The 26,856-nt window shown below is 35.0% G+C and overlaps 3 protein-coding genes across 7 annotated transcripts; 1 reads left to right on the top strand and 2 right to left on the bottom strand.

The window, feature by feature from the left end:
- Positions 1-374: 374 nt before the first annotated feature.
- LOC112525700 (integrator complex subunit 7) lies at positions 375-9,108 on the top strand. Of its 5 annotated transcripts, none has more exons than XM_025135933.1 (9): positions 375-554; positions 994-1,442; positions 2,736-2,921; positions 3,607-3,711; positions 4,515-4,715; positions 4,809-5,508; positions 5,761-6,748; positions 8,237-8,967; positions 9,042-9,108. In XM_025135933.1, the coding sequence occupies exons 1-8, from the start codon at positions 479-481 to the stop codon at positions 8,778-8,780; spliced, it is 3,249 nt and encodes a 1,082-aa protein (XP_024991701.1). In that variant the 5' UTR covers positions 375-478; the 3' UTR covers positions 8,781-8,967; positions 9,042-9,108. The 5 variants fall into 5 exon arrangements, with proteins under 5 accessions (XP_024991701.1, XP_024991699.1, XP_024991700.1 ...); XM_025135931.1 differs by having other exon boundaries at positions 4,809-5,867; positions 5,946-6,748; XM_025135932.1 differs by having other exon boundaries at positions 4,809-6,023; positions 6,132-6,748.
- Positions 9,109-11,807: 2,699 nt separating this feature from the next.
- Positions 11,808-13,442, bottom strand: LOC112524686 (ATP-dependent Clp protease proteolytic subunit 2, mitochondrial-like). Its single transcript, XM_025134628.1, has 2 exons — positions 12,986-13,442; positions 11,808-12,483 (listed from the first exon to the last, which is right to left on the bottom strand). The coding sequence occupies exons 1-2, from the start codon at positions 13,290-13,292 to the stop codon at positions 12,065-12,067; spliced, it is 726 nt and encodes a 241-aa protein (XP_024990396.1). The 5' UTR covers positions 13,293-13,442; the 3' UTR covers positions 11,808-12,064.
- A 2,356-nt stretch (positions 13,443-15,798) lies between these two features.
- On the bottom strand, positions 15,799-21,086 carry LOC112524192. Its single transcript, XM_025133912.1, has 3 exons — positions 20,492-21,086; positions 19,203-19,333; positions 15,799-16,785 (listed from the first exon to the last, which is right to left on the bottom strand). The coding sequence occupies exons 1-3, from the start codon at positions 20,741-20,743 to the stop codon at positions 15,984-15,986; spliced, it is 1,185 nt and encodes a 394-aa protein (XP_024989680.1). The 5' UTR covers positions 20,744-21,086; the 3' UTR covers positions 15,799-15,983.
- Between the last annotated feature and the right edge of the window lie 5,770 nt (positions 21,087-26,856).

Raw genomic sequence — 26,856 nt, 5'->3', positions numbered from 1 at the left:
CAACCCCTAAGTTTTGAATTCGGACTGGAATTAGTTACATTTTGACCGGTTAAAGAGGGGTTGGTTAAGGGTCACTTATAACCGGTTGGTCCTTGTTAAATTATTGGTTAAGGGACAAGTTAAGGTTAACCGGTTAGATCGATTTCTGTGAACTGTAAGAAATATATTTTAATATATTTTTATCAATAATTTTTTTTTGAAATTAATGTGTAAAAAATATTTTATTAAATAGATGAAATATTTTTAAATATAAATAATATTATAATGTTTAAAATCTTGGAGCGAAGTTAATTTTTTATTTTTTCCATTTTGAAGTTTAGAGATTTTCTTATGGAGGCCGTCTTGAAAACTTGTAGAGGTCGTTTTCCAAAGAAGAAATTGTGACAAAAAACCCTAGGGTTTAAGAGCTGTTCATCGCTGATAATCCATATTGGGAGCGATACAACCCAAAGGAACAAGGATCTTACCGTACCTGATTATGGAGAAAACGCCAGCAGCTTGTGCCATGGATTGGAGCATTCGTCTTGACAAAGCGTTACGGTCCAGCAACCCTGGTTAGCCCCCTATCACTTTCTTCAATACGAGTTTGTTTCCGAAATCCCCTTTTTATCGCTAATGTTCAATCTACAAATGCCAAATTGATGAGAATTGTGTTGCAAATTCAACATCTGATATTGTTATGCTCCTGTTACTATTAAACTTAAATTTAAACATAATTAGAAAAAGTTCAATCAAGCTATGAGATATTGATGGGGTTTGCTTTGATGTACATGATTGAATTATACTGAAGTACTGAACATGGTTTCTATTTGTAGGATTTATGAAGATTAGTTATGAGTTTGCTATCCCATAAGTTCAAAAATCAATTGCTAAATTTCAATTAGAGAATAGTGTGCGTGACTTCAAAGTCCAACCGTACTTTCTTCTTCTTCTTCTTTTCGGAATGGAGGGAGTTTGAAAATTCAATGTTACTTTCTAATCATGTGTTTTCAGGGAAGCGTACTGAAGCCATAGAAGAGGTTGGGGCTAGGTTGGAGTGGTGGAGCCAGGAGCCTGAGCTTATGATGGCTGAATATGACATGTTTGGCTTAGTCCCTGGAGAGGATAAGCTATTTGCAAATGCCATCCTTCTCCGGTTGGCTGACGCTTTTGTATCGGGTGACAAACACACAAAGCTATGTGTTGTAAAGATTTTATTGTCAGAGTTAAAGCAGAGGAAAATGAAAAGTCCCAATAGGAAAAACAAAGGAATTCTGTTGGGATATAAGGTAGAGAATCACTTGGAACTTTTGAGGAGAATAAAGTTATGTTTCAACTCTGGTGACGAGGACATTAGAGCACTGGCATTAGTTCTTTTTGGTTGCTGGTCTGATTTTGCTAAAGATAATGCTGAGATTCGCTATCTTATCTTATCTAGTGTTGTGTCATGCCATGTTCTGGAGGTAAGTATAAGACCGTTGCTTGTTGCTGAAGTTTTCTGACGTTCACAATCTATAAATGTTCATCACAGAATGGAGTTCTAATTTATGAATAATATTGGATATTCTAGTTCCCCCTCTTTGTTTACTTTTAGAAATTTATATACAAGCGTTTCTACGTAAATGCTTTGATGTGCCCATTAGCTATAGTTGTTGCTCGTATCCAAAGAATTTATATGCTCTTTATGTGGTTTTCAACCTAATTTGGTGCATGCACATGCAAATAAAGCTCCCCATTGATAATCTTTTTCTTACAGTATTGTCTCCTCTAATTTCAATATTGCTGACACATGACAGTAAATGCATACACATTGTGGCCTTTGTATCGGAACTCTTTGTAAACTTGTCCTTTGTTATTGGGTGTATTCATGGTCTTTGAAAAGTGGTAACTCATTTCTTTCTGTGCGTATTATAATTATGTTTACTTAGTACCTTGCTCATTGTCATTGACATATGGAAACAAAGTCAGTGTTTTCCAATTGGCAGTTCTGCTTTTGGTTATGCTTGTTTCTTGTCCTCTTGTATATATGGAAATCTTATGTGTCTTTTACTATGTCCTTGGCAATATAATAACATTCTCAAGGTTTTTTTAGCTTGTCTAACATGCGCTCTTGAACATTGGATACATCTTTCAACTTTTTCTGATTTGTTTGTTTAGTTAGACCCCCCCCCCCCCCCCTCCTTGGTCAGTAGGCTCATTTGAGTATTTGGCTTACCTGTGGGCTTGGATATCTAGATTGACAGCTGATCTTCATTTTACCTTATTTTTGTTTTACCCCATGTCCACTTCATACTCTGGGCAGTTTTTATGCCTTTTCTTTTTGGTTGTTGCTAATGCAAAGGGAGTTGCTGGCTGTTTTGCACTCTGGTCTTTTTACGACCCAAATAGAGGAAAGGAAGCACCTTATTCGAGTTTTGAAGATTAAAATTTTCCTTTGCTTGATAAGTTGGTCTTATATGTACTGCAACTTGAGCAGTGTTACAGGATAATTATATTACGTATTGGGCTTATTTGTATGGTCATTTTCAGTTCTCGGTGAAAACTCTATTTTTGTGAAAAAAAACCAGATATTGGGTTTGGGAATCCAATAGAGTTCTTTTGTTCTTAACAATTATATTTATTATGGCAATAATGACTGTTATGATACTATCCAAAGTACTTCGTCAATGCTACGACATGAAGTTTTGTTACTTTCAGCACTATCATAAACTAACACTTTGGATGCATGATTGATTCTAATATAAATCTTTTATTAGGTCAAGGCTTCATTATTTGCTGCTGGATGCTTTTGTGAGATTTCAGATGACTTCGCATGTGTACTCCTGGAGATGCTAGTAAATATAGTTTTATCATCTGAAATGCCACTTGCTGGTAGGCTAGCAGGAGTTCGTTCTTTTGCAAAACTAGGACGCTCTTCAGCAGTGTCTAGTAGAGCGTATGAGGTTTGTATATTTCTCCTTTGTTTTTCTTTTTTGTTTTACAAAGGTTAGCATAGTTAGATATGGCAAATTGGATATGCCCAACACATTATGTTGAGATATGTACGGATAAACTCTAATGAGCAGATTAATTGGATTTTAATGTAATAAAAGTGTAGCAGGTGCCAAATTTTAGGGTAAAATAACTTGTTTGGGAGAATCATAATTAAAATAGAGTAGAAATGGGGAATGGATCATCAACAAATATTTAAAATATACTAGAAGGAAATCCTAAACAACAGATTGTGACATGGGGACCTTGGCTGACCTTCCTGATGTGAAATTTGCTAAGAATTTTAGAGTCAAATGCTTCAAATACCTTGTTATACAATTGGGCATATTGAACCTGCCTAGACCGGATTAAATTCCAATCCACCATAATATGTATGAGGCAGTCACGAAATAGCCATGATTTTTTCTCTGTTGATTTCATGTTGCCACCTTTATGCAGTAACCCCGGGGTCTTCAAGGAAAGAACCTTTGTACCCCTTGGGGTAGAGGAAAAATATACGCCCTAGACCCTAACTATGTATGGGATTTACTGGGTTTGTTTGGTTTGGTTACCTTCATGCATCATACCATATGAACCATGAGCTTTAAGTCGTAGATTTAGGTCAGTTCTCCCTAACTCACAGTTCACTCACTGCAGGAAGGGCTAAAGCTGGTTTCAGGTTTAGCAGATGATACTGTGCCAACTATGCTGATTTCACTTTCGATAATTGCTTCTAGATCAGCACTCTTGATTTCTAGGCAGGTATAATTCTGATCCTCCAGGTGGTTTTATGTTTGTATTTAACTCTTCCACATCGAAAGATTTTATTAGGCTTGTGCTGGATAGTGCAGCAAGATGTAGGCATGATTTTTCTGTGCATTAGTTAGGACTGTTATGTGTTATGTCTGCTTAGCATATATTACTGTGGTATTTCAGGTCTTTCATTATCTGTACAATGCATTCAAAGAGACTGCAGTTTGACGCAATCTCCCTTTGTGCTTTCGATCAGTGGGTGAAATGCTGAAATAGCATGTCTTAGGCTCTTGTGGTTTGGCTATTGTACACTCCTGTTTCAAAATAAATGCAACAACTCTCTTTTTGGGCTATTTAAAATAAAATGCTTTTATCCTCTAGAGTTGCATATTTGGGCTGGGTACTTTTTATAAATTCTTTTGGAGCTCTAGTGAAGAAGAGAGCCATCATTGGATGTGACCATATCAACAGGTCTTCCATCTTGTCTACAAGGCATATTTTGTCTAGGCAAAAATAAATTGGGTGAGTTTTGAATTTACTTTTTTGCCCATTAGTAAACATTACAAGATATTTGCAGACATTGATTTGATCATCGAGTTTATTTCTTTTGTTCTTATTGATGGTCATTTTGTATTTGACTCAAACACTCTAATTAAAGAATGTGCCAAGTCAAAATTTACTTTTATTTTGCGATGGAGGGGTACAAAAGAATTAAATGTGTAATTTACTTCTTGGTGATAATGAATTGAAATATGTGAAGTATGTATCAATTGAAGCTATAAAAGTTAATGTATTTTCACTTCCTGATTCAGGTAGACCTGCTTCATTCGTTTTTAAGCCAAGATAAGGCACTGCCATTACAAGCAACATCGTTAAGATGTCTACATATTATACTATCAAGAAGACGTTTTCGTTTTTCTCCTCCTATGGAGCTGATGAGTTCAATGTTCAATATGCTAGATGGAGAACTCCCACCATCCATGCAATGTGATGCTCTACATATTTTGTATGAGGTTTCTATTGTGCTCAAGTCTCTGAATACATCGTGAATAATAATGATAATATACTATAGTATTTATTTCTTATATATTTGAGGCAATTTGCAGATCCTTATGTCCAAGATGTTAAGTTTCAGTCCTTCGGAAATGCATGCATGTTTCACCAAGCTATTAACCGTTGTTGAGATTTCAATGCGATCTCCATTCGTATCAGACAGACTCTTTGCCATGCATGTTGTGGCAGATATATCTGGGAAGTTCACAAGAAGAAGAGACATGCCATATGATGGGGATGACAAAACTTTGGCATCCCAAGCGATCTCGTTTCTTGTGGCTCGGATCACTTTGCTGGTGAACTCCGTACTGAAGCTTAATCAGCCTGACATGGAAATGGAGAAAGAAATTTGGAGCTTGCTCAAAATCACCTTTTTCCTGCTAAATGAATGCCCTGATCTTGGGGAATTTGCTCTGCATAAACTCCATCTCTTAATCAACTGCCTACTGAATAAGGATGAAGTTTTAAGCACAGGGAAAGAAGACTTAACAGGTCATGTCCTTATACAATGCGGAAGAGATCACAGAAGAATCTTGTCAAAGTTTATGGTTTGTGTATCCAAAGTGATCATTTTATGTCTAAAAAGTATGGTGAAAGCTGGACCTCTGAGTAACCAAGTTCAGAATGTTGTGAGGCTTATAATTGAAGACGTATGTGGGTGCACCTATATTGATTACTATGTCCACACTGTCTATTATCTTTTATTGCAACCTCATGCTAACTGCCATTACATGTTAAAAGAGATGGAAGAAGGTAATGCCCTTGACAAGACCTTGATTACTTCTGATCATGCATACCCAATTAAAAATGAAATTCTTGCTCTTGAGAGAGCAAAGAAACTTATAGCAATTAAAGACAATTGGTCTGCTTACAAGACTGGAAGATATGCAGCATCTCAGGGAGCATGGTTTACGGCTGCTTTTATTTTTGGAGAACTAATAACTATGGTTTATTCTGATTCCTGCCGTCACTGGTTAACATCTTTGGCTTTATTTGCCTGTTCAGAAATGAAAATCCAGTATTGCAGTTCCCCAAAGGAAAGGTCGGTTCTGTTAACTTGGTTAGAGTCCAACGGATCTTCTGCCTTGTCAATAGTAGGAGATATAGGTGAGGTGGGAAAAACGACAACTAAAGAGATTAATTTGCATCACTACATTGAAAGTCTTGATGAGGTGTGTAAAATTCTTCAGGCTTCAAAGGAACTATTGTTTAATCGGATCACACCTAGTGGTCAACATTACTTCCAGATGCAGTTTTTGTCTTTAAGGGTAAATGTTATAGAAATTGTACTTCATGCTTTTAAGCTCTTGGATACTGTTTCCTTTCAAGAAGACAACATTAGGAACAACCGGCTAAAGAGAAGTACTGTTGTTCAGAGTGCAGGACATTTGCATCATGCTGCATCCTTGGTTCAGCCACTTACACAGCTATCTACCCGTTTAATGAAACTAGCACAAGAGTATGATCTACTTGCCACATCTTTTATTGACATAGACAAGAGAAGTGCAATGATCATTTCTGCACATGCGCTAAGTTGTTCAGCATTGGCTTTCATTACTGGATTTTCTCTTTTCTTTGCAAACCTAGATTCGCTGCAGCAATTTCCAAATCTTGGTTTACTTAAGTTACAGAGTAACTTCCATGCTATGCTTATACATGACCTTGTAGCGCGACTTTGGCATATAGACCAGGAGACTAGCAAACAGCTTCTTCTGCTTCTAAAGACCTGTTTTGGTCAATCGAAGAGCTGCAATGTTCCACAGGCTAAAATTGGGAGGTTAGAATATGCATATGAAGTAAGAAGTATTATCATGATTTGTCAATCTGCTGTCAAGGGAGTTGTTGGCATACAAAATGCAGCAAAAAGATTGCATGACGGCAATGATGAGATTATATTGCAAATAACCAAAGATGGACTGGGACTTCAACTAGATACTGTAAGGAACTGGTTAAACATCTCCTTCAGGACTCCAAGATACTTCTTCCGTGTAAGGTATGTCAAGGGACACATCTTTTTCAGGATTACAACACTTGTACCATGATGCATAACATTCACATATTAACCCTCTGTACACCTAGTGTAGGACAAGTGGTGGTCATCTCCACTAGGAACTGATCATGGTTCTAAATAAATCGTTATGGCCTTGTTACGGCGCATTATGGCACCGAGGCTTGGCTTTGCTGCCATGTTAACCTCTGTGGCTCCACTCTAAAGATTGGCTTCCGTTGTAACGTGTTATGGCGTGTTTATGGTGCATTATGGTGTGTTATTTTGTAAGGCATGGGTTTTTTAATTAATATTATTAAACATATAACTTGAGTGATGCATGATAATTATGTACGACACCTGAGACTTAAATAAACATCAAAAGGAAACATAGAAACTAAAACCCCAAATAGGTAAATACGTACTCTTATTCCCATGCACAAAGATTCTAACGTGAATTCTCTGAAGATTGAAGAAAATAGTGAGTAGAGACTCAACAGATTTATCTCGATTTTGCACTCTTGATATCATTTTTTATAAGTTTGATATATTTGATATAAATGGCTCTTCTTTTCTTTTTAGTTTTATAACTTCACATGAATTTAAATTGTTCTATGGGATTATTCAAAAGACTAACACTCGCAAGTGTATATATATACATACTTGTATGTATGTGTATGTTGCCTTAGGGCACACCTTGAAAAATGTTGTAGCCTCGCCGTTACTCGCAAGGCTTGAGGCTTGACCTCGCTCCACGTCATTTAGAACCTTGGAACTGATATGTGTCAGTTTTGAAGAGGGTTGTCCAATCCATAAGCTGCCTTAGGATCTTGAAGATGTCATTATTTGGCAAAGCTAATAGTAATATGAACTCAATTCATAAGTTAGAAGTTTATTATGGCTGCTTAGCTGCTCAGGTTCTCCTCCTTCAATCATTTGATGGGAGAAGCGATGGACTCAAAGTACCACTTTATTCTATATGTCAAAATGATGGTCTGATCTTCCAAGTCCTTGCACTTGTAGTATGAACTCTTCCAATGAAATCATACCCAAGCCCTTGCAAGTCCTGCAGTGCATTAAAACGCCTAAAGTTTGACCAAATAATCCTTGTAATATAACACATAGCATACGGAACACAAAGTATCATTCAAATGAGTAACCCACTCACTCTTCCTTTAATAACCATATTATGGGCAGGTACTTGTAGCAATGGTAAAAGTTGGTTATGATGTTGAAGAGTTCAGTTATGGAAGTTACCTTTTGTAATTTCTTGATTTTATGATTGTAAGCTATGAATAGCACTTCAACGTTCTCTTTTTATTTCACTTCTTATGTTGCTAACTGAATGTGTATGTATTTGTTAATACTTAATAGCCTAAGGAGGCTTAACCCAGTCGAAATTGGAGCCACAGTAGTCTGTAGGGTTTTTTATTTCAGCCGTTCAATTTAAACCCTATAAGAGTTGTACTGATAAAAAATGCATACAATTCACAGGCCTAGTGTCTCTTGTCAGCTGTTTGCCATGAACAGAGACTGTGGAAATGGTGAGAGGATCTCTGTCCTGCCAGAATGTCATCTCCATCTAGATCTGTGTCTTCAATTAACTGATATTTCACCAGAGTCCAGAGTTCGGCTGACCAAGCTTTATTGCATCCTTCAATGTAAAATGTCTTACCAGCTACCTTGTCAAACTACAGACAGTGAAAGAAAAACACAGGCAGTGCTTCCTGACCAGACAGATGATAATGTGCTAGAATTGAATGAAAAGCTCGTGAAGTATGTGAACAACTATGACAGGTTTGGTACTAATGACAAAAATCATACTTTTGATGGCCAGATTGCAGAATCAGTCGTCTGTTTCAGACTTAATGGAAAAGGGCAAGGATTCTCTACTTGTATACTTGATGTTTCGATGTTTCCTTTGGGTTCTTACAAAATCAAGTGGCATGCTGGTTGTATGGACATTGATGGTTCTTATTGGAGCCTAAACTCTTTGAATTCTGGTCCAGTGGTTTTCACTATACAGAAATCTCGATAAAAGGGGGAGATCTAGACAAGTTCAACAGTTTTGGTATTTGCTATGAAGACAAGTAAACTAGGAGGTGGAGCTTCAAGAATTCGAGTATCAGCGTAGAATTGTGGACACAAGGTCCACAAATGCACGGGCACTTGTGGATTAAAGCGTCAAGTATCAACTGTTCAGTCTTCACTACGGAGACATACATGTAAATCTCCGATTGCGGATTAGGAATTATTCTTGTAACTTTTATCTCTGCCTAATAAAATGCGTGAATTCCAGATACATTATCCCGACACTTTGCCAAGTATGAAGACACGAAACCCCGTTTGCCAGTTGGAATTGGAGCAGATGAGAGATGGTTCGCCAAAATCATAGCTGCATGGTGTGCCTCTGGTTTTTAAATGCACAACTTGTTTATCATAGATATAACAGGTGAGTTATTTTTCAGATCGAGGCATCAAATTGATATCCAACCTGCTATGCGAGCCGACTAATCCCAGGATGACCACCTGCTTTGCAGATAGCCCGGAGTCACCGCATTTGAACTTCCGTGGCCACAAGGGGATTTTTATTCCTCCTTGGATTTGAACCTGGGACCTCCTAGTATTTTTGACCTTTGGAGCCAAGCCCAAACCAATTAGGCACCACCCTTGTGGTTAAAACGGCCGGTTTTTGATACTAGCGACAGCTGAAGCTGTGCAACAAAATCAGTAGCCTGTTCTAATGATGCAGCAGGAGAATGGGGAGCTTATTGGTGTCCATGGGGAGGGCCGGAGGGGGCAGTGATCACTTTTCACTTTTAAAAAACCTCGGTGGTTCATGGTAGGTCTGCTGAAGGATCAGATAGTAACCAGTTCTGGTCATTTTATTATTATTTTGTATTATAAGTTTATAACCATGGTTATCCGGACCAGTTTGCACATACCTTGACTAATTTTATTGGGACATGATGTTAACAGCCGGAAAACCTCCGGTGGCCCTGAGGGGACTTGAATCGGTGACTGGTAGGAAGCGAAACGAAGAGCGGGCTAGTTGAGCTACCCCTCGGGGTGTTTGGTTTGATAGAATGTCTTCTAGAAATTTCAGTCTTTGATTTATAGGATTTGTAATGAAAATGAATTCATTTCTTTATACACTAGTTGTGTACTCGCGCAATGTGGCGGAAGCCGTGAATTTTAACGATTTTGAAGTTTCATTGGTTTTATTAAAGAAGATTTAACGATGATATAAGTTACATTTGGTCTTTACATATTAATACAATTTGAATAAATAAGAGTTATGGTTTTAATTACAGCCTATTGATGAAAAAATTGTATGATGGTTTAAAATCCAATATATTTAAACGACTCCATAAATGCGTTCAATTTATATCAAGAGCAAAGAATCAAGAGATTAAGATTGAGACCGTTGTAATCATTAGTGAATAAAGTGATATCATTGAATGCAGCATTTTCCATTCAGATTAATAAACTGCCATTCCATTGATATTGTTTAGGTGTAATTTTTTGGTATTCTTTTATTTAATTGAGGGTATTCATGATTCACTAAATGTTTACCTGGTAAGATTCTCGGTCATCAAAATGAATTGTTCATAAACATTAATCAGGTTAGAGTCTTCTTAGCCACTTACCGGGTAAGATTGTTAGTCCAATATGTATTTGATAAGCGCGTCAAAGTGTTAAATTTATATTTTATTTATCATCAACAATTTGCACCAACATGTCTAGCAAATAATCATTTTGATTCAACATTTGGGGTTGTTTACCAATCACTTACTTGGTAAGCGCTTACCGGTAGAACACTATCACTTACTTACCAGGTAAGACTTTAGTCTATCAGAACGGCATCGTATGCAACCATTTACAGAGTAAGTGTTTACCATGGTAAGAGTCGTCACCCTCACTTACCAGGTAAGACTCTTGGTCCTTGTCTCCCACTTACCGGGTAAGATTCTTGGTCCTTACTATATTTATCTGGTAAGTAACGTGACTTGGTAAACGCTTATCCGGGTAAGCGTTTGGTAATCGGCCCCTTAACCTAGACTGAGAGTTAAACGATCAATTATGTTATTAAGACTGTTTATGCAACACAAAAGACCAACACTGTTTATGCAACACAAAAGACCAACAATATTTATTTGAATCCATCAAACAACTTGATCCATAGTTTCATCCAAACAAAATGCTATACACGGCTTAATGAAAAAACAAACAAACACCACCTTCTGTTGTATGGTAATTTATATATTTCCATCTTGACCCTTATGTAACATAGACTGGAGGCATATCGACACGAAGGCATATTGATTAAACGCTTGCCGTTGAGAGTCTACACTCTCATCTATCTAACCATGTAAGATTCTAGTCGATCAAAACGGTATTGTATGCAACAATTTATCCGGTAAACGCTAACTGGGTAAGATTCGTCACTCTCACCTACCTGGTAAGACTCTCGGTCCTTGCCACCGCTCTTACTGGGTAAGATTTTGGGTCCTTGCCATATACATCCGTAAAGATAAGTGACCCGTTAAGCACGTACCAGGTAGGCATTTGGTAAACAGCCCTCTGCTCTTTTTATAATGCCAATGAATAATCTATAACCAAATTTCGACAAACACAAATTATTCATAATGAAACTTAGCGTTAATAGTCATGTCCGTATTGTTGACTATTGGTCTCTAGATATTTCAGTATTTCAACTAAAAGATAAGAGCCTCGAAGGTAAGATATATGCAAAACATTTTCTGTACCAAACGACAAAAGATATTTCCAAATACCGACTTGTGGCACCTTTAGTTAAACATAATCCTAAGGTGCCAAACGTCCTAGAACCTAAACCGGTTAGGACCATCTAGACCAATAAACAAAATTGGTCAAGGATGCCTTCTTAGGCACATACCACATAGGATGACCAGGTCAAGGACCAGTTAACACTTGGTTCTGGACCTGGTTACATAAATTCAAACAACCGGTTATAAAAGGATCATCCTAAGCTCTGCAGATCCTTTTTACCCGTTCTTCAAATTCAGAACTAAACATTCATAATGTCTTAGATTCAATGTTTTTTCTCATATTTATAACAATGCAAAACACAAGACAAGAATCATACCAGGAAAAGGAACCATTTTATGAGCCCATTCAACAGAATGCAATTAAAAATGCGTGATGACAGAAGCCAAGATTCTCGCAATAAAGATGCTGGGAGAACAGCTGAATACTTTGATTAATCTGTCTGTTACAGTTTGCAAAGAGAGAAAGAGAACGACCAAAATATCTGCTTTATGCATTCGTTTCACTCGGATTTCACTCTGGACCTTTTCCCTTCCCTTCGCTGCCAACAGCATCCGTGACCAAAGTTAACGGCCTCTCATCTATGACTTCATCTATGATACCAAACTCTTTTGCCTCTTCTGGAGTCATAAAGTAGTCTCTATCCATATTCTTCTCAATTACATCAACAGGTTGTGAAGTATGCTTAGAATAAAGTCCATTCAATGATTCCCAAATTCGAATAATCTCCTTGGTGTGAATGGTCATGTCTTTGGCTTGCCCACTATATCCACCCGAAGGTTGATGGATCATGATGGTAGCATTAGGAAGAGCCCGCCTTTCACCCTTTGCACCAGCTGCCAAAAGCAGAGAAGCCATTGATGCAGCCTGACCTAAACATATAGTATTGATTGGAGAACGAATATATTGCATTGTATCATATATCGCAAGACCTGCAAAGAGAAGATCGACCAAATCAAGATTTGCATCACATGAAATAGACAACAGCTTCTTTGCAGCCAATCAGATGCGACTGTAGCTTCATGAAGCACACACAAGGAATGTTGTGCAAGGTTATCCACTTATGCTGAATACAATCCGCTAAGGCTGTAAATGCATTTCAACTTTTACTTAAATCAGAATGAATTGCACGCACATTTAACACCTATGTTACTCGATATGTAGCAAGCATAATGCAGTTAGCAATTGTTTCATGAAAGTTTTAAAACCCTTATCAACTCAAAGTTGAAAAGTACCTTGTTTAACATCTATGCATCTCTTTCCTGGAACAGAGGGATAATAGATACATCCAAGTATTCATACAGACCTTTTCCACACCATCAATTTGCAAAAGGAAAAAAAAAACCATTTCCTAAATCAAATACAAAGAAAATGGCAATAAAACCTAATCTGCATTATAATGATAATAACAGGTAAATAAGTAGAGTCAGAAACCTGCAGTGACGGCTCCTCCGGGGGAGTTGAGGTACATGTGGATTGGTTTAGAAGGGTTTTCAGATTCGAGGAAGAGCAGCTGAGCTACGACGACGTGTGATGTATCATCGGAAATTGGGCCGTTGATACAGATAATCCTTTCTTTGAGAAGTCGAGAAAAGATGTCGTAGGCTCTCTCTCCTCGGGACGAGTGTTCGATCACCATCGGTATTAGACCATAGGACCGCCATTGATGATTTATGGCAGGCCTTGCTGCTGCTACTCCGCTCCAAAGCTTAGTCAAATTGCGAGCGATTGGATTCAGCATTCTGCTACAGATCAATAGCAATTTGGGGAGAAATTGGGGATTGTTGTAGGGTTTAAGAAGGGAGCTGTTCAATTGCTTCAGGTATTAACCTATTTCTCCCATAGTCTACTCACGTCACCATTTTCGTTTCGGTTTCGAGATGTTTGGATGTGATTCAATAATTATTACTTTTCCTCTTATTTTGATCTTTAAATTCTTTTTTTAATATTTTTAATAATTTTGTATTTTATAAATTTTTTAAAATAAAATATTGAAAAATCAAAATTTTCATAAATAAATTACATTTTAACTTTAATATATGTTATATTATAAAACATTTGACAAAAACTTTTAAAAACTATTTTTTATGTATGAGATACTATTTATTGATGTATATTACTTAAAATTCAAGATTACAAGTAAATTGTGCATAAGTACAACTTATTAAAGTTCTATGTTTGAATTTGTGTAACTAACTGCGAATAAATATAATCAAATAGAGAATAAACATCTTATTTTAAAATATAAAAAATCTAAAATATAATTAGGATAATTATTAAGTTCTAACAAAATACTTAATTATTATTTTTATAAAAAAATATATTATTAAACCTAAATTAAGTTACTTCGTTACAATAAATTAAATTATAATAAAAAAATTAAATTAAAAAATACACAAATAAAAAATTTTAAATAGTTAATTGATACTAATATTAATATATTTTTTGCAAATTTTATATGATATTTTCAAATTTATATTTTATTCAAATATAAAAACATTATCGTTCTCTCAAAACCATATAAATTCGTATTATATCGACATAGATAACAAATAAAACGAAACATTAAAACCAAAATGTGTCTCGATGCATTGCACGAGTACTCTTCTAGTTTTAATAATTCATACATTAATGATATCACTATAATATTAATACATTTAATAAATTATTAATTCTTTGTTTTTAATATGTACTTTCAATATCTTACAGGAAGAAAATTAAAATATTATTTCTCTCTCCTATATTAGAGTTTAGAGATTTCTCTAAATTTGTAGATTTTCTTCTTCTCTCTCAGGGGTGTCTGGTTCTTAAAATGTTTTTTGAAATAATGGGATCTGTCAAATAAATTTGACCTTGAAGGAATTAAAATGAAATTTGACCATACATTTGGTTGGAATGAATGAGAATGGAATATGATAAATAATTTGAAATCTGTCTGTATGGTTGGTAGAATGTAGTTTTAAAATTGCGGTGAATAAATGATAAATGACCAAAATACCCCTTTTATAACAGTTATGGTTGGTTGTGGTTCAGAACAATGGTGGTCGATAGTGGTTCAGATCAGTGGTGCTCGGTTATGGTTCAGGATGGTGGTGATCGACGGTGGTTTAGATCGGTGGTGGTCGATGATGGTCCAAACAATGGTGGTTCAGACTAGTGGTGGTTGATGGTGGTTTAGAACGATAGTGGTTTAGATCGGTGGTGGTTCGGAATATGGTGGTTCAGATCGATGGTAGATCAGAACTATGGTGGTTCATATCGATGGTTGTTTAGAATGATGATGGTTTAGAACAAAGGTGGTGGACGGTGATTCAGATCGGTGTTGGTTGACAATGGTTCAGATCAGTGGTGGTCAATTCAGAACGGTGGTGGTCGGTGGGGTCTGTGGTGGTTAGATCAGTGGTAGTCAGCAGTGGTGGTTGACGGTGGTTCAGATCGGTGGTCGTCGACGGTGGTTCAGAACAGTGGTTGACGGTGGTTCAAATGGAGATCATGTGGGTCCGGGTAAATTAAGTAGGAAAGATGAGGATAATTTTTATTTTATCTTTTGAGAAAATGAGATGAAAAATAATTAAATTCTTTGTTGATGGAACGACGAAATCCATGAATGTTGGAATGTGTGGCATTCATTTTTATTCCATGGATAAACCATAAACCAAAAGTCAGACTCCATGAGTAAACCAAATGTTTGCACAGAAATTTTGTCAACGGAATTAATTATTCTAATTCCTTCCATCGGGATCCTGCGAACCAAAGATCCTCTCATTCTCTACTTTTGCATAATCGATTTTATTGAAGTTATTATGACACAAATATCTGTAAATAATTAAATAATAATCAATATAAACAAGTGTACCAATTACTAAAAACAATTTTTCTTATTAACCTGAATATTCAACCCGTTATGCGAGCCGACTAATCCTTTGATGACCACCTGCTTTACGGGTATCAGGAGTCACTAAATTTGAACCTCCGTGGCCACAAGAGGATTTTTATTCCTCCTTGGATTTTTACCTGATCTGATAAGAAGTATAATAAAAACCGAGAACATTACTCTTATCAAGTAAACATTTACTAAAATTCCACTTTAATGGTCGAAATGTTACCAGACATAAATAATAATACTTATAATACATGTTGAATAAAGAATATTATGTTCATAATTTAAGAACTTAAATAGAAATATATAAACAGCATCATGCAATCCAGCCTTTTTCTCTCCCCCCCCCCCCCCTGCTTCTTTCCTAAACAACTAATATACAAACTTCCTATCTAAATGTATACTTTTTGCACCAAAAATTGTATCAATCCCTTGCTTGCTTTATTTCTGTTTTTCCCTATCAATCTTTTTTCTTTCTATTTCCTCCATCCCCCGAAATCAATTATTCGGAGGACCGACCATATATCGGAACCAAAAGAAGCGATAATTTCACTAATCGATAGCCGCTTTGTTCTTTCGACCGCTCATTGGCTTTGGCAAGCCATCGAAGATTGGCCTCGCAATGGCTGCAGTCGACGCTTGAAGATCAGCCGTTAAATTCAGCATGGAGGTGGGCCAGATCGATGATGTAGTCGTGCAGTTACTGCTATTGTTGCTATTATATGCGTCGTAAAAGCTCGGTGTGCTTGAAGACTTCTTCACTCCACTGGAAGTCTCGATGGTCAACGAATCCCCCAATTTTAAGGGAGCAACGTTCTGACCAACTTCAGCATCGCTAGTTCGGTTAGCGGCCTTTGGCCTGAGTGCTAAGCCTTTTCCAGCAGCTGCTGAAAATGCACTGCTGTTGTTGCTGGTGTCAGGTTTAAGCATCATTTCTGGGGTGGGGTTGTTGAGGTCGACCTCTGATTTACGCCTTCTGATTAATTTGTCGTACCATGTATCAGACTCGGGTTGTTTTCCATTTGCCGCCAACAGATCACCATCGATGGTGGTCTCTGATAACCCGTACGCTAAGCTTTTACACTTTCTGTGAAGACCGTGTGGCGGATAGGAACTTAGGGATGGTTTTGGTCCATATTCTGAACTGAAAGCACCTCCTTTCCGATAGGCATCCATTCCAAATCTTTCACCAATACCATTCTGATCTTTTGGCTTAAGACCATAATAGTCTCGTAAAGCGTCCATGGATGGTGAAACATTTCGGGGTGAAGAAGACGATAGTTTCAGGGACTTGACTGAGTCAAAGAAATCGGAATGTCTACGGTTAAGCGGTGTCACCTCTGACTTTTTTATCCTGCAGAAAAGTATCCATGTTAAGTCACTTGGTTCATAAGTGTAACGAACAATGGTAGATAATGCTGAGCCAGGGTCCATATAGCAAACACGAGTACTTAATTTCATTTATATAGAGTATAGTCGCATTGGATGGTTCATTTGAGAACCGTAAATATTTTAGGAAATGTGAGAACCAATTATTCATGATGAATATGGTAAAAGATATTCATCATGAATATCAGAAAATGATATTCACGATCAATAATATTCATGAATGGTTAGGTTTTATTCATCATGAATCGTTTTATGGTTCCTAAACGAACTTTCCCTTGGTCACACAATATATGCATACAAACATGTATTTTGAAGTGTAATCTAGTCATTTGATGTGTTTCCAGTTAAATATAAGATGAGATTTTCTTCCAAATAAACAGCAGGAATCAATCACCTTATAATCAAACAAACCAACCTACTATAAGACCCCCCAACTTCATTTCAAACTCCCGAGAACCTGGCACCCTAAGAACAAGTTCCCGACAACAATTGATGACCATATCTGTATACTCGGCGATTATGCCAAGAGTAAATCATTAACATAAAAGAAACTAGTACCTAAAATACTTTTCTAGATCTTAAAGCGGTATCATTTACAAGAATACAGTTATCGGGTACATAATCACTTTTATACCGTTGTCCTTTAACCTCGGCGAAAAGAATACATGTGAGAATAAATATTAGAACAAAGCAACCGCATACAGTTGTTGCTTGTTTCCCAAATATCTTGGGGTGCGATTGTTATAGGACAGGACAGGACATGACACAAACTTTGTGTCCCACGTATGGCGCGACAATTAGACTGGCATAGGACAGTACTGAGTGGGACGAAGTCCGACCAAAATAGGTGGAACAAAAATAGAAAGGCAGGACAAGATAGCGGTAAATTACTAAGCTACCTATGTCAAATTAAAAACCTTAAAACTTCCACAATTCTTTCACCTGCCTACCACACTCTCACCAGTCCCATCCTGTCCATGTATCAAATGCACCATTAATGAGAGGTAGAGATAACCAAAGTTTAGATGCAAAACATATAGGAACCACCTCATGATACAAATACAACAATCACCCACTACGCCAAGCATGAAGATCCAGAGTGCAATTAGGCTTGTTTCGATTACAAACTGCTAAATGAACTAGTAATATGCTAAAAGTAATGCATCATATAAATAATTATCAATCACATTGGTGAACTAGTTGACAATGATAAACTAATTCTATGAACAAGTTTTCTTGCTGCAGATCTGGCAAGGTTTACTATCCTTCTGCTTAGTCTGTTTACAAGTTGTCTCTATTTAACCCCTTTTCCTTCTCTTCAGGACTTAATTTTGTTGTTCATTCTCAAACCATAAAAAATTTGATCACCTATTTTAATAATTAAAAACAGTTGTAATTGTTAGGAAGCATGGACTTCAAACTGACCAAGGTCAAATAATACCTTAAGGGGAGTGGCTTTGGCACAAATTTTATTATTTTATTAGCTGACATAAAAGTATGCCTCTTTATTGAATATACGTGTGTTCACAACAATCTACGTGCATTTACAACAGTCCGTATATTCTGAAGTGAACCTTATGATTCGACATGGACATATGGTGGGTGTCGTACATATACTATACTAAAATAAGATTCTAATACGTAATACAAATGGGTTTTCCATATCATAAAATAATGTTGAGGTCCTGAACATCATAATAAGTTTCACCTCCAACCACCAAACTGCACAACTACTTCTTTTGTTCCAAACATAAATTTCACCTTTTGAGCTTTTTTAATAACTTGGGGTTTCTTCTTACAAATTCAACAGTATGTTTTAAGAAATTTATGTAGATATAAATGTGCATATGCATGTACATGTTTTAACATGCACTTGGTACAAAGATAACTACCAAATAAAGGCACTCTAAGGCAATTCACATAACATGTCCTTTGTTACAAGGACAACTAAGGAAGCCAGCAAAAGTACATGAAGTTCAGCAATCTCGTCAAGTCTATACAGTATGAACTACGTTAAGATAGAAAGGTGAAAATGTATTAAATAGGTCACTCCATATCGATATTGGGGTTTGTCCCAAAAAGTCGAATGACATGCATTTGGGTGGGAGTCCAATTCCATTTAGGTGTACATTTTATTTTGTCTCAATAGATTTGGCAGAGGTGCTGCCCTCTTTCCAATAAAAACAGTGAAATTGTGTATTAAATAGTATACTAGCAAAAAGTATGGCACGTTCCGACAACTATACTTATATGTGCTGTCATATGTAATGATCCATATGCTAGAGACAAGATTAACTAGATTCGGACACAAGGAAGAGCACATCAGGTTAAGAGATTGGATAGTTAAAACAAATGAGTAGATAGGAAATGACGTTTCGGTACCCTTGAGAATCATATTCATTTGACATGATGGGAGAAGGTGGGTGCCTTCCTGGTAGGGGTATCTGAAGCGTTTTGCGGGCAAACATTTGTAGATCAGTTGTCAAACCATTCATCTTTTTTATGTCAGCCACCTAACAAAGAGTGCAGAGTCAAATACGGAAATAAAATTGGCATGCTCGCATCTAAATGTAGAAGTGAATGTATACAGAACTATAAATAAACCTCAAATGCATCGCAAGATGTAAAAAAATTCTTATTCCGTTCACACATAACTGGTTGAACATATGGCACGATTTACGATGGTGTGCTTTAACACTATGCACATCATTCCGTATTTTCAAATTGATAACGCCAATCCTTTCACATTTAACTAACCTAAATATATTACTCCCTTGTTCCCTAAGTGGCTCTATTAAAATATACACCATATGGCAGTTTCATTCATTTAATATCCTTTTGGTCTCATTCAGACATATAAATAAGCTTCCATGTGACTTCACAAAATCAAATGATCCGACTTTTCAACTATAAATTTGTCACAATTCCAAGTTTTTGAGAAAGATCTGGTAACCACCTTTTTGTAACAAGCATGACAAGAAGAAACATACCGGTTGCTAATTAGTAACCCCAACGTTGACAGCCCAATAACCTCAAATCATTCAATGTCATCAGCTGACAATGTAGACCGATCGATCATCATCCCAAAAAACAACTTTACCTAATAATTTTTCCTCGTCCCATAAAAAAGTTATTTTGTTGATTCCTTCTTCTAAAAAGATAGGATAAAGGACTGTTTTGTCGATTCGTATCTAATCAATATTCAAAAACATCTCTTTACATTCCTTCTGAATTGAAAGGTGTACTATCTTTTCAGGGCAAGCAGAAACATATTGTTCTTGAACATCAAAACCAGTAAAACAATCAAAATGTACCTTTTAAAGGATAGGGGGTAATATTAACAGAACATTTGTCCTTCTGATATCATGTTTATTAAGCAATAACAACTAGGTAAATGTATCCAAAAAATCATGAAGTTGCTTAAAATTGGTTCTAGTTCCTTCACCAAATTCTTGAATCTTGCTACATATAAAGTTTAATCTGTTTCCTGTTCACGGACACCCTAACAATGAAGTGTACCAGAATTCCATAAGAAAATTCAACGATTTTTGCATTACAAATTCATTACTATAGGCATAAAAAGTGAAGAAAGCTGGAAACAACACGAAATTACAGGTTAAGCAACCAAAATTTTGAAGGTTCATTTTTCTAATCAATCAAAAACAAGTTACCTCGACGCCGTATTTTATTGCTACACCAGCAAGCGTATCGAATTTCGTAACAGTATGTTCAATATATCCCAAACCACCGTCACCGACACTCGAACCACCACCACCAGGTGAAGTATCACACGACGATTGCATCGAATAAGACGATGAACCATTGGAAACCAACTTCGAAGGTGGCGATGATTCCATCAATAAACCCCGATCTAATTTATGATTCCAAAAATTATCTCGAGTGTTTCGTCTCTGCGTCTGCATCTTCCCCAATTAACACCATCCGACCACAAACTCCAATCAAAAAACACCAAACCCTACCACAAAATTCCTCCACACATTGCTTGGAACAATCACATAACACGATGATAATGAATCAATTTCAACCAATACCAAACGAATTAGAAACCCACAATGAATGAAGAATCGATTGAAAAGAAAAGCGAAAAAGAACCAACTTATTGTAGATCTAGCGAATTGATCCTAGATCTCGTGCCGTGCTGATTTCTGGGTGTGGAAGCGTGTCCGAAAGAAAGTGATGGAAGGAGGGAGAATGAGGATGGTGATGATGATGCTGAATCGCTGCTTTGCCTTCAATCAAGGCACGTTGGATGTTGGTGAAAATGTAAATATGGATAAAGCGACTTTTTACGGTCAAAAACACTCGTTATTTTTTTATCTATTTATAAAATAAATGTGGGATCCTCGAATCCAAAATATTCAGACCAGAAAAGCATAAAAATTATATATATATATATATATATATATATATATATATATATATATATACAGGGTATATTTCTTTTATAACCTTGTGCATTTATACAACCTTTGCAACCCAATTAATTGAGATATTTATAGAAATGATTGGAGTTCATTTATTATAATTTGAATATTTATGGAATATGAATAGAGTTTATTAATTATGATTAATACTTTATATTATGAAACAATTAATTGATTAAAAATTGAATGGTTGAGATGAGGGTTGTATAGGGTGTAAGAATGGCAAATGGTGTAGAATATCATCCCTCTATATATATATATATATATATATATATATATATATATATATATATAGGGGTCTATTCAAGGGAGAACTGAGTTGTTTGTGGTAACTGTGAGAACCAATATTAACCACAAATCAATAGATAAATTAGGAAATTTATAAATTTGGTAATTTTAAATTAAAATCTTAATGCAAGGATATTTTTGGTATTTTAAAACTCTCCTCTCTCCTCTCTTCTCTCTCCGGCCACCGTTCTCCGGCCTCCGGCCACCGTCCTCCGGTGATACCACTGTGATACCTAAAAATATTGACTCTGTTAAATAAAAGATACATTGTGATATCTAATCATATATAAGATGCATAGTGATACCACTGTGTTACATCTTCGATCGACCACACAAACGACATCAATGTGATACCCAAGCACATATATGATGCATTGTGATACCATTGTAGTATCACCGGAGGACGGTGGCCGGAGAGAGAAGAGAGGAGGGAGGAAAGTTGTAAAATACCAAAAATATCCTTACATTAAAATTTTAATTCAAAATTGCCAAAATTATAAATTTCCTAATTTATCTATTGATTTGTAGTTAATATTGGTTCTCACAGTTACCACAAACTAATTTGTTCTCATTTGATTAGGCCCCTATATATATATATATATATATATATATATATATTAAATGTTTTAACAAAATAATAATGAATTTATGGATTTTTTTTAATTACGATTTTGGTATTTATATTTACATTTTTAAGAAGGGAAATGTAATTATTATGAGAGTGGTATTGACTCGGTTAACATAATAGGTATTTTGGTATTTCTATACGATCATGTGACACCAGACTGTTTTCATTAGACACGTAAGACCACTGGACCTTCATAGGAAAACACTTTTATAGTGTTTTGTAGTGAAGACTCGATATTTTTCATACGTTTTCAATAAATTGTTGTGAAGGCTCGATATTTTTCATACGTTTTCAATAAATTGTTGTGAAGTTTCAGTGTTGTTTTGTGGTCTCACGGAAGCAGGTTGGTCTCACGTGAAATCACCTTTTATGACATATTATATATAGATACATGGTTATACACAAATATCCGATACGACTTCATCTTGCTTGTTACCAACACGGTGGCACAAACCACTGTACCTTCCCCGTCGTGGCCCCCTTTTGCTTCTCTACCGTATTTGGCCACCATCTAATTCCTTCACGCAACAACGTGCATAAAACACTCATCTGGAGTCAAAGGTTTATGGATTGTGTTTTGGTTCTAGAACTTGAAGGAGGATCAAGTTGCTTCTTTATGTGTCGTCATTTGGAATTGAAGGTCTATGGTGCAAATCGAGATCCAAATTGAAGTGTCGGTCTCATGTGTTTGGGTTTTGATTTTCATTTCAATCAATACCCAAATCCAAACATCTGGAGTTCAATGCTTCTGCATCCGCATATATGGAGGATCATCAAAATGGTGGCCGGAATAAATGAGGACAGTGATGGGAACAGAGCGGTGTACATTCGGGATTCGAAGGGTGTTCCAGTACAGTGGAGGTGAGGAAAGACAAATGTCAATAGGGGTTTGTGGTGTAAGGGGTAACAGAGGTGGTGGCTTAAAACTTATCGTTTTTGTAATGTGTATGTATATAACGCCGACTGAGATGGCTTTTCCGGAGTTTGGCAAGGAGGGGGTCTCGTATGGATGACAAATTTTTATGTGTGTATATAGAATATAATATTAAATACTATATGGTGTATATTAATTTTTAAACAGTACATAGTAGGAAAGAATGAAAAAGACATAAATGCTCTTCGTTTAACAGCGTTCTTAACAGAAGTTATCTCTGTAGACTTATATATATATATATATATATATATATATATATATATATAAACTACAAGGACCAAACATGCAATTCACTTTTCATTCTATTGAAATAATGCATGTTACATCAAATAATTCATTTGCATGTAATAATTATTATAAAGTGTTATTGAGTTTGGATATAGAAAATGAAAAAGAAAGGAAATTAATCATGTTGGCATGTTATTGGGTTCAAAAGAAAGTTTTCATGTTTTATGTTTTTTTTTTTTTATACATGTTGTATAAAATACAGAACAATTTTTGTACGTTTTATTATCGGTTACCATGCTGATATGACTAGTGATGTGGTATTTAACTTAATATTATTTGCTATTCAACTTAATTTCATCTCATCACTTGCCACATCAACATGGTAACGGGTTATTCGGGTACTTAAATGTTTAAAATTTTACATCTTATGTATCAAAATAAAAGTTTTGAAAGTATGTTACCAAAAATAGGAATCAAGTTAAAATACGTTGTTTTTTCATGCAATTCGCACTAAAATATAATATGATGTGTTAAAGAAAAATTGTTAATTTCGGCTTTTATTTTATAAAATATGTTGAATTACTGACAGTTTGATAATTACAATAAAAATAATAATCCAAACGCCTTTATTCTCTCTCTCTCTATATATTAAGTCGTATAATCAATGAAAAATTAGAACTTAGTGCTTACTCGTGACTTATAAGTGGATCGACAAGTGATATGTTACCAAAACTACGCAAATCTTAGTGTGAATCTATCGACTTTGTGGCATTGGCACTAAAGGGGTACAAGTGTGAAATAGCAGATAAGCAATGTAGTAACGCCAACCAATGAATTGTCGAGGCTCGACTTTGAAAATGGAGATTTACGTATACACAAATATTGAACGTTTATACTGAATTTGGTGGATACGTGTGATGGATGACATGTCAATAGGCAGTTAGATAGTCGAAGGTGATGGCTACGTGTGTCCAATCATTTCAGTACTGTCCCACAACAACGAATTGTTCCTGATGTTGAGTGAGGGTTTGATATGATAATTACGCGTACAACATTGTTGAATACGCATGACAAGTGATAATCGAACAATGACTTGTTAATATTGTTGGTGATTAGGTTTCAAGACAGTAGCGATGACGATGATGTGGGGTAGACGCTATTTCACGTAGATGTTGTGTTGGCTGTGAATTTTCCAAGCAGTGACGTCGGCTTGTTTTTTGGTAATTTAAATGGTATTTTTTTGATGATTTTTCTGCAATGCATTGGTTTTCACGTGTTATCGTCATGGTGAGATTTTAATCGATCATTTATCTTTTTTGGGATCATGTTTAGGTTGAACTGGTAATAGTCTCAATCGGCTATTAATTCTCAAATGTGAACTGTACGAAACGAACATTAAATTTGACAATTTTAATTAATATAAATTTATTTAATTTAAAAAACGATATCAGCTGATGAAATCAAATACAAAAAATTGAAAGTTCATTCGTAAAACAACAACGATTAAAAACCATATTTGGAACTTTGTGACAAATGAGAATCAATTGAAGCCAGTATTTTTTTCTCACACATGTTTCTTAAAAAAGTTCCCAGACAGTGAACAAATTTGATTAAAATTAGTATTTTATCTGATTATTATTTGAATAAAGAATATTCAACAAATTGACATTTTTTAGTAAAAATAATACAATTTTTTAAACATGTTTGTTCCGTAAAAAAAATATCTAAAGTTGATATGTAGTTAAATCTAAATAAGGAAAGTCGGGATTATGGATCAAATAGTTACAAAACCAATTAGTTACTATTTTTGTGAAGGCTTCAAAAAGGTAAATACAATAAATGCACACAAACATCGTATGAATAAATGCTAATTTATGCATTAATTTTTAAGGTTGTGTTCTTGAAACTTTTTTTTACGGAGAAAATGAAAGGAAAAAGAGGGAAAAAGGGTGAAGATTAAAAAATTATTAGGGTTGTTTGTTTATCTCTTAATAGTTTTATTAAAAGACAACATTTGAATTGTTAAGAGGTGAATTTTGTTTGACAATTTTTTTTTGTCTCTTAATGGTTATAATATCCTCTGAACGATTGTGTATCTTGGGTCTCCCTTAACTATTAAGCGCCATAATTTGATTGTAAACAATTACCAAATAATTATATTTCATTATGCATTATATCACGAGAACTTCTTAATCATTCTGACTATTTAATCATTTTGCACCAAACCATTCAGCAACTACCAAACAACCTCAATATTTCATTTTAAAGGATATATTTTTAAATAGTATATGAGTAAAAAAAACAACATATTTCCTTCAAGAACATGAAAATTATTATTCTTCTTTTCCTTTTTTTTTTTTGATTAACCGGGATATTCAACCCGCTATACCAGCCGACTAATCCTAGAACGATCACCTGCTTTGCAGATAGTTTGGAGTCACCACATTTGAAAATTATTATATGTTTGTAACATTTTTAAATATGTCAATAGCATATTCGAATGTTTTGAACAAGTTGAAATAAATAACAAAAATATTTTTCACTTTATTTATATTTTAATAATTAAACTTTTAAATTATTGTTATAGACATCCAACAATAAATAATTAATATCAACGTACTACAACAACTTTTCAACATATTAATTATAATATTATACAATAAAATAATAGAATATATATTTTATAAAATTAAAATATAAAAATGTAATATTTAAAAGTGATACAATAAATTCATAATATGTTTTTAAAAAATTTAACAAAAAAATTGTTCGCTTTAAAATAAAATGTCATATTAGGGGGTGTTTGAGATTGCTTATTTAAAACAACTTATGTTTTTTTTTGTAAAAGTGCTTATTAACTTATGTGGTATCAAACTGGAGTTTTGTAAAAAGTGTTTGGATTAGCTTATAGCGGTACCAAAAAGCAATAAGCTGATAAGTTTTTTTTAGTGTTTGGCATTGCTTATATATGTAAAATGACCAAAAAAGACAGTCTTCCATATTATCGACTTATTTGATTTTTTAACATATAAAAAATTATTTTTCATCATTTATAATAATTTCTTTGACAAAAATTTATATCAATAAGATTAATATCAATAAGGTTAATAGTTAACAAACATTAATAAAAACATGGTTAAAATAGTAAACTGGTAATAAACAGTTTTTCATAAGTCATGAATGATTAACTTATCAAAAATTGTTTATTACTGGTTTGACACCGGTATAAACAATTTTATTTTTTCTAATTCAAACACTAGTATTCGGTGTCAGACTGAAATAAGTCAAAATCACCTAAAATAAGCAATCCCAAACACTCATTTAGTAATGTTATAGAACGCTTTTGAGAAGTGTCCTATAAATTCATTTTTTATCGGAAACTTTTTCAAATAATGTCGTATAAAATAACTGATATAACATTTTATACAAAAATGTTCTAAAAACTTACTGAAATGTTTAAAAGCGTTCTATAAACACTGTTAAATACTTTATAAGGATGTTAAAATATTTTAA

This window comes from Cynara cardunculus (genome assembly GCF_001531365.2).
Source record: "Cynara cardunculus var. scolymus isolate 2C chromosome LG 13, CcrdV1, whole genome shotgun sequence".
NCBI lineage: Eukaryota > Viridiplantae > Streptophyta > Magnoliopsida > Asterales > Asteraceae > Cynara > Cynara cardunculus.
The sequence above is the reverse complement of the archived record's forward strand: the minus strand, read 5'-3'. Positions and strand labels throughout refer to the sequence as shown.